The 9,054-nt window shown below is 36.8% G+C and overlaps 1 protein-coding gene across 1 annotated transcript; it reads right to left on the minus strand.

Annotated features, from left to right (window-relative positions):
- Window positions 1-782: 782 nt before the first annotated feature.
- Window positions 783-8,649, minus strand: LOC126751741 (phenoloxidase-activating factor 2). The gene is made up of 5 exons (XM_050462249.1): window positions 8,183-8,649; window positions 2,120-2,280; window positions 1,747-2,003; window positions 1,212-1,641; window positions 783-1,095 (listed from the first exon to the last, which is right to left on the minus strand). Exons 1-5 carry the CDS (start codon window positions 8,373-8,375, stop codon window positions 934-936), a joined length of 1,203 nt encoding a protein of 400 aa, XP_050318206.1. The 5' UTR covers window positions 8,376-8,649; the 3' UTR covers window positions 783-933.
- Window positions 8,650-9,054: the final 405 nt, after the last annotated feature.

Consider the following 9,054-nt stretch of genomic DNA (forward strand, 5'->3'; position numbering starts at 1 on the left):
CTGCAGAACTTAACAGAGAAGGTACCATCTTCTATAAGAGTGTACAGGTGCTAGCGTACGCTGATGATATTGATAGCATTGGCCTTAATAACCACGCCGTTAATTCTGCTTTCACCACAATGGATAAAGCAGCGAAGAAAATGGGCCTAGTGGTGGACGTCAGCCTCGAAATCTAACGCAGAATATCTCTTGCCAACAAGTGCTACTTCGGACTAAGTAGGCAATGGAGAAGTAAAGTCCTCTCTCGGTGAACAAAAATAAAACTCTATAAGTCACTTATTATTCCCGTCCTGCTATATGATGAAGAGGCATGGACGATGACAACATCTGATGAGTCGACATTACGAGTTTTCGAGAGAAAAGTTCTGCGAAAGATTTATGGTTCTTTGTGCGTTGGCCACGGCGAATATCGCATTCGATGGAACGATGAGCTGTACGAGCTGTCGTCGTATAACATTGATATAGTTCAGCGAATTAAGAGACAGCGGCTACGATGCTAGGTCATGTCGTCTTATCGTTGGATTAAAAGACTCCAGCTCTTAAAGTATTCGACATAGTATACGCCGGGGGAAGCAGAGGAAGAGGAAGACCTCCACTCATTTGGAAAGACCAGGTGTAGAAGGACGTGGTTTCGCTTGGAATCTCCAATTGGCGCCACATTGCGAAAAGAAGAAACGACTGCCGTGCGGTTGTTAACTAGGCTAGCGGTGCCACTACGCCATTAAAGAAAAAGAAGAGGTATCTTCAAAACACACTGACATAATTTCCAAAACGATCCAAGGTTGTGTTTAACCTAAACATAATTATTTATTTTATGAAATAACACAGAGAGCGTTAACAGATACATAATTGTGCAACTAATTAAGCGACCACATACACTGCGGTTATTCTATATGCTACGTAATATCAAACCGAAGGGTATTTGGTCACCAATTACGAAGAGGCTAAAACTGTTTGAATCCACGCCAAATACGTTGCTACATTTACGTAAACGCCGGGTACGCCACCTTGACCACAGCCAATACCCCAAGCCACCAAACCGACCACATACCAAACATTGTTGTTCTGACAGACCAGCGGTGCACCACCATCGCCCTGTGCGAAGAAAAGAGTAAAGGAAACACATATATATATGAATATAATTAAGAGCATTACGTGTTGGAAAAACTTCGTTCGCACGCTAGGTCTCAACCACTATCCGCTTTACTCACCGTACACGCATCCTTGCCGGCTTGACCGCCAGCACAAATGAAGCTACTGTTATTCAGTTGAAAAGTTTGTCCGAGGCGCGTGGCCTGCAACATCGTTTGACAAGCTGCATTCGTAATGAGCGGTACATCGACTTCGCGTTGTATAGCCTGATAAGCGCCAGTCGGCCCAAAATCATTCTTACCCCAACCGGCCACATAGCAAGTTTGACCCACAAATGTGGTGGTTGGCAAGCAGACAGTGCCCACCGTGGACTTGGTCGTTAGTGAGACGGCCGAGGCGAGCTTTATGATGGCGACATCATTTTGCAAATTGGCCGAATTGAAATTCGGGTGAATAAAAACGCTGGCGATGGCTACATCCTGTGCGGGTATCACTTCGGAAGTGCTAGCTGCATCCCATTCGCCAACGCGCACCTTGAAAGAGGACGTGCTGTGTGTGTGGCAGAGAAGAAACAAAAGCAAAAAATAAAAGAGAACGTGGAAAATCAACGCGTTCGACAACACGACAAAAAACAGTTGTACGCGCCGACCTTACCTGATATTATAAACTTTATGGGCGGCTGTGAGCACATGCTGTGCCGTGATTAGCGCTCCTGCACCCAAATAAACTTCGGCTGTGGTAAGCAATGCAGCTACCCAGGGATATTCGCCGAATTGCGCTTGACCTGCACCAGCTGCTGTACTTCCGGGCGGTGGCGGATAGCGTAGACCACATTGGTATGAGCCCGCCTGACAGCAGAGCTGAAGTCCATAATTGCAAGTGCCGGGTGTTACTGTGGTCCCAATGCTTCCCTAATGAATATCAAAATAACAATATCTTATTTTACATAGACGTATATATGTATGTATGTATGCATGTATATAAGTAAGTATATAAGTATATATTTAAGTCTGTTTTACTTCCTTACATTATTCACGATGCGTATGTCGATTTGTCCACTGCCGTCCGTCGGTGCTGTTGGCAAGGGATTAGGACAAGAGCCTGGAGGTACGCAAATACAATACGAATTGGTAATAGACGGGAACGTAAGTTGCGGTATGGTGCCCACTATGAGTTGTCGTGCTAAACCTGTTTGGAGGGAGTAAATGTGATTTGAGTTAGAAAGTTGAGTTGTATTTCACTTGGTGAAAAGTAATTTTAAAAATAACACAAGTAAGAAAGGGCTATGTTCGTTTGTAAGCAAACATTTTACGCTCTTGCAACTTGCAAGAATCAAAGCTAGGAAAACACTTTCAAATGTTAACCAAACTTTTTATTACAAAATGTTGCGAAAGATTTCAGCATTCATTATTCGACGAATTTGTGAATAAATTACAATCAAAATTTGTTATTTTATTAAGTTATTTAAAAGTAATTTATATTTTACTTCCTGTCAGCGAAAATTACATTGAAATCATTCTTCAATAAGACAATCTGATATAAATTGATGATATTATACAACATATACTTGTATATAAAGCTAACGGACAGCGATGTGTGGAAATTAGCGCCATCTTGTTGAAACCAAATGTCTACGGGATCATGAGCTTCAATTTCAAGCTTCAAATAGTCGGTTATCTTGGTGCGATAACGGTCGCCATTGCTGGTTTCGTTCTCATCGACATCATTTATGAAGAAATATGAACCGATGATACCACCGGTCCACAAACCACATCAAACCGCTGTTTAGGCAGATTATATTGACCATAAGTTGGGCGAGGCGCGCAAAAAACCTTCTTTACAAAACGTGAATGTTCATAATAAAGTTGAACGACTTTTAAACGGTGTTCAAGCGTAAGTTTTTCCATGATGAAATGCCAAACAATACTGCACAAATGTAATATGACAGCTTAACACGACTCACGCGTGATCTGTCAAAAAAAGGCTATTGCAAATAATACCGCTACTGGGATCACCTGTTCTGAGGAGTAAAGTCAACCGGATATTTGAAAATCCTGATATTAGTTATTTGAAGGCTAGACGAAGTTTTACCAACGTTATCCAATTTTGGAACAGATATGCTTTATTAGAAAAAACATCCACAATATATAAGGATATATGGGGATCAAATATATGGGGTTTAAGGTCAGCCGGAATTTTGCCAATTTTTATTAGATACATGTGGCTAAGGGAAATATTGACCCGTTTCAGTCCATTTTTGACATATGTATAGACATACTATTATCAGGAAAAGATTTGCTCCTAATAATTTCAATTATAATTGCATATCTCACACTGGGTCCACGATTCCGGTATCCTGAGGTCAGTGAAATTTAATGTCGCTGGCTTATTTTGTTATTTATTTATTGAACTTATAGTAGTTTTTAACAAAACCGTTATATGGAGAGTAGGCGGGGTTATCATCCGATTTCACCAATTTTCAGGCAGCTATCGAAATGATTTGTCTTGTGAAAGTTTTGTGAATTCAGCTTGAATGGTTTGGGAGATATATACACAAAACCCGCAGACCACGCCCACTTTTTAAAAATTTTCAAACCAACAGTGGCCCTTAATATTACAATTCGTTGTACCAAACAACATATTCGTCGAACAGTTTCATATATTATCTTTCGGCTTAATTATGGCAATTTACAGGTTTTCGATTAGTGACTTTTTGTCGGCGTGGCAGTGATCCGATTACGTCTATCTACGAATTCGTCTGCCATTTTTTTTTTCAAGAAACACTTGTACCAAATGTCATAACAATATCTCAATTTTTACTCAAGTTGCAGCTTACTCGGGCGAATGAACGGTCGGACAGGCCGCTCGGATTTCAACTCCGCTTGCCATCCTGATTATTTATATATATATATATTTCAAATATATTACTTAACAAATAAAAATAAATCTGATTAAAAACTTCCTCATAAATTCTTAAATCTTTGCCACCCTTAAGGAGGTGGATAAAATATATGCTTGACAAGTAAGGAAAGGCTAAGTTCTCGTGTCACCGAACATTTTATACTCTCGCATGATAAAGTGATAATCGAGATTTCATTATCCGTCATTTACATATTTTTCAAATACCGTATTTGTGTAAAGTTTTATTCCGCTATCATCCATTCAATTTCATTTTCAATTTTTAAAAAAATCCTGGGTGCAGCTTCCTTCTGCCATTTCTTCCGTAAGATTTAGTGTTTCTGACGTTTTTTGTTGGTCGGTTAACGCACTTTTAGTGATTTTTAACATAAACTTTGTATGGGAGGTGGGCGTGGTTATTATCCGATTTCTTCCATTTTTGAACTGTATATGGAAATGCCTGAGGGAAACGACTCTATAGAGTTTGGTTGACATAGCTATAGTAGTTTCCGAGATATGTACAAAAAACTTAGTAGGGGCCGGGGTCACGCCCACTTTTCCAAAAAATTACGTCCAAATATGCCCCTCCTAATGCGATCCTTTGTACCAAATTTCACTTTAATATCTTTATTTATGGCTTAGTTATGACACTTTATAGGTTTTCGATTTCCGCCATTTTGTGGGCGTGGCAGTAGGCCGATTTTTCCCATCTTCGAACTTAACCTTCTTATGGAGCCAAGAAATACGTGTACCAAGTTTCATCATGATATCTCAATTTTTACTCAAGTTACAGTTTGCACGGACGGACGGACGGACAAACGGACGGACGGACGGACGGACAGACATCCGGATTTCAACTCTAATCGTCACCCTGACCACTTTGGTATACATAACCCTATATCTGACTCTTTTAGTTTTAGGACTTACAAACAACCGTTATGTGAACAAACTATAATACTCTCCTTAGCAACTTTGTTGCGAGAGTATAAAAAACTAAGCTACAAAAATGCTGCCTAGTAGTTTGATAACTTGCAAATGGCTGAAGAAGCTCAGAAAATATGACTAACCAAAGTTCCCACTCGTGGATGATGGGACAGACATTACATTCGACACTTGATTAAAAACAAAAAACAAGGTCAGTCTGATCCACAAAAAGTTCATAGAAAAACATCCATCGTTTAGTTATTTACGTATGGTCTAATTTTCTACTGAAATTAATAAACCTTTTTAGTTCATCTCATTCAGAATTTATACATGTGAAATATGCTATAGATGTTAGTGTTAAAATCTATATAAAACCCATAAATATAATCGCATAACACCACAAAGTCGTTTTTTGCTTAAAGATCGAAATTATTATCAAATATTTTATTTCTTCGATTCCTGACAAATCTATGTACATATATAAGAAGATCGTATGAAAACTTTATCTCTATCGATCCAATCCTTTTTGAGAAATTTGCTCATCACCTCTTAGAACAGTGTTTCTGTTTTCCTATCAGACATATGTACACGAACTAACATCTGCCCCAGAAGATGTGGATGGTCGCGTTCTTGACACACGAAAATTGCCCCTCAATTGGTCAATTAGTGTTTTGAGGTGATTTCTTGTGTAATTTCAAGAGAAAACTTCAGGGAAATAAGCATGCATCAAAAAGTAATCACTAATAAACTTGAATGTCCCCTGAAAGGAGTGTAAAGGATTAATAAAATTGATTTATTGAAATTTGTAAGTAATTATAACCACTTAAGGAGTTCCGTTGGGGTTTCCAAAAAATCAAAAATAAAAAGTTATAAACTAAAGATTACAGTTCTGAAAATTTCTTTCAAATAGCAGAATTTTTCGATAGATTTTTTTGTTCAATCCACGGCAGTGTCAAAGGGTTCTGGTCAGTCTGCTCAGAACGTAAAACTTTAAACGCGTTTTTCTCTAAAAATTTCGAGTTCTGCATTACTCAAATCAAGCGCTTGCAGTCGGAGCCTATCGCGCGTATCCACTTAACTTAACTTCAGGTTTTATAGTTTAACTTTAAGTTCTATAATTAATAATTATTTATTTTTCACTATTTCGGTCAAAATTTATTTTTTTTTTTACACATACGCCTTTTTTATGATCACGTTTTTTATGTTGCTTGAGACAGCACAAACTCTTAGAATTAGCATTCACCGTTGAGGCCCTCTTGAACAAGGTGATTCCAAAAATTGATTCAGTAGACGCCATTTTTTATTAAAATGTGCATATAACACTTTTCATACTACATATCGTCAGCTAAAATGCAAATTGACGTAACATCACATTTCATAAGTTTACAGGCGAAGGAAAAGCGATGTAACACAGGTAGAAATCACTCATATTGAAACAAAATTTGAGTTTCGGTTATAAAATGATTCTACATTGGTTATATCTGACAGCGCAAGCTGCAAATTTTAATTTTAATTTATTTATGTAATAAGATGTAGTGAATCGTAAGCAATAAAAACTGAATTTCAATTTCTTTGGTGATGCATTTTTTGCAATTTAGGTGACGATATATAATATATGTTTAATGAAGCTTGAAAGAAAAAATTAGATTCCTTCACCTTTACTCTCAAAAAACCGATTTTTTTATTGTCTAATTAGATTATACAACACTTCTAGAATATTGTCCTAAATTTTCATTTTTTTCTCCGCGGAATAGTTTCGGTGATACAGCCTTGAGAACTTGTGCGCTCGAGGCTAGCTAGGCTAATAGCAGAAACAGCGAATTCCGCTCTTCCCTTCCTCAGTTGCCGCCCGTAGCGAGCAAAATTTGTCAAAAGTTGAGCCCGTAGTAAAAACGTAGAAATCAGATGTACTCTTTTGTTTTCATTTGAACAATGTTGCCATTACTCAATACGCATATATAGTTTTGAATACATCTAACTTTTCAATTATAATTTTTCAAAATAAAAAATATTAAAACTGAAATAAAACTATTAAAAATAGTTTATATACTTGTATTTAGAAATAATAGCATTCGACTCTGATTTTGAGTTAGTTTAAGAAAATTTCAAACATATTGAAAACAATTTTTATAATTACTACGGTATATTGAGACTGGCAACCCTGCGCTGTGAGAGAGCAATCAGTTGACTCGTTTCAACGGGAATCCAAATCGTGGGAAATTCTACGGTATCCTACTGTAAAGCGGGCGGTAGAAGCGGTGTTGGCTGATCACTTACATTGCGCTTTCATAAGATAGGTCGTATCAGCTGATTCGGGCTGCGGGCTTACGTTGTTCGTTGTTTTTTAAGTATAAGTGCGTCGTCTCTTAGCGCGTTTTTCTTGAAACTGTGTTTTTGCAGTCAGTTGGCAAGATTTCTCGAAAACTACTCAACCGATCTTCATGAAATTTTGAGATACAATTCTAAAGACTTGGACGAAGGATTTTGTTTTCGATCACAACTTTTGAAAAAAAAGAATTTCGAATTTTCACTGAAATTTTAATTTTTTTGTAAAAATATCTGGCGAAAATTCAATTTTCAGTTTTTTTCTCTTCGTTCAAGTTCTAAGTTAAGGTTTTAACTAAAACACGTATTTTTTCACTTGAGATGATGCTGTAATGAGTTATCCTGCCAACGCGGGCGCTTCTTTTTTCCGAGGAGTCACAAGAAATGGCGTCGCAATGGCCGAGTTTAAAATTTTTTTTCCAGAACTTCTTTGTTAATAATGTATGTTTGTAATAAAAAATTCTAATAAAATATTTTATTTTTTATATGAGAAAAAAATTGTTTAAAAAAGGCTGTTTTTACCCGAGGAAACCCATGTAATCCTTTAATGCTTATTATTATTATTATTAATATTATTGTTATTATTATTATTATTATTATTTTTATTATTATTATTATTATTTTATTATTATTATTATTATTATTATTTTTATTATTATTATTATTATTATTATTATTATTATTATTATTATTATTATTATTATTAGTAGGACAATTAGTCTTTATTTTGATAAATAAACACTTGACAAAATCTTCGTTTTCAGCACATCCATCAACATTTTTCTACCTTCGTGTTTAATAATTTAAATTTTTTAAATAAAACTCACTGTGAGCAAAATTATTTCAGCAAATAAATTGTTTTGCTGTATATTTTTATGCATTTAAAATTTTCACAAAACTTTCACATAGCCCAAACGAGAGAGCATTTGAAAACTCGTATCACCTGTTGCCGGCGATGTTCCAGGATTGTTACCGCCGCCACCGTTGCTGCCATTCACCGAGCTAAATGTAAATCCAGCAGCGCGACGTACCGTATCAACGGTGGATAAGCCATGCGCGCCATGAAAGTAATCCGACAAAAGCGCCACCATGCACAAGAGGGAAGTAAAAACGAATTCATTGAAGTGGAAATGCATTTTGCCGTCAATTGAAATTGCGAATATAAATGTAACTATCCTTCGTGGGGAGGTCCTTTGCAGAACAAACACACACTATGTATATGTATATGCGTGTGACTAACACTTTTGTGTCATACACTTTGGGAATGAATAACTATATTTCTCAGTTGTGCTATCGCGTGTGCTTGCCACTAATACAGACTGAAATCACTTGCAACTCTGCACGCTTATTCGTCAGCCACAAACGTAATCCACTCGACGAGTCGCGTTAGTCAACTGCTCGCCATAATTCGAAACATTTTAATTTTATATGAATTATTATATTCAATCTGGAGCAACTAATGTGTGTGCGCAAAAAAATTACAGAAAAAACCGATACACCTACACAAATAAAAATACAATAACAACATAAATGCATGGCTGGGGAAAAACAATTCGTGGAAATGCTCATTGGTATACGCTCGCGGATAATTTGCTCGGTCAGGCAACGAAAAATAACATCTATGAAATAATGTTCAATATAATCCAAGCGAGGGTCGTTTGATCGGTCGATCCTCCCAACTGTTGACGCACACATATGTACGACGTTGGTGTGATAATTATTTAGTCAACAAAAGAAAAGTTAGATTTTCGAAAAATGGCGATTGATTCCTCAACACAGTCTTTAAGCTGTGTGAAAAATGCGACTTTTAAAAGG

This window comes from Bactrocera neohumeralis, chromosome 2, assembly GCF_024586455.1.
Source record: "Bactrocera neohumeralis isolate Rockhampton chromosome 2, APGP_CSIRO_Bneo_wtdbg2-racon-allhic-juicebox.fasta_v2, whole genome shotgun sequence".
NCBI classification, from domain to species: Eukaryota; Metazoa; Arthropoda; class Insecta; order Diptera; family Tephritidae; genus Bactrocera; species Bactrocera neohumeralis.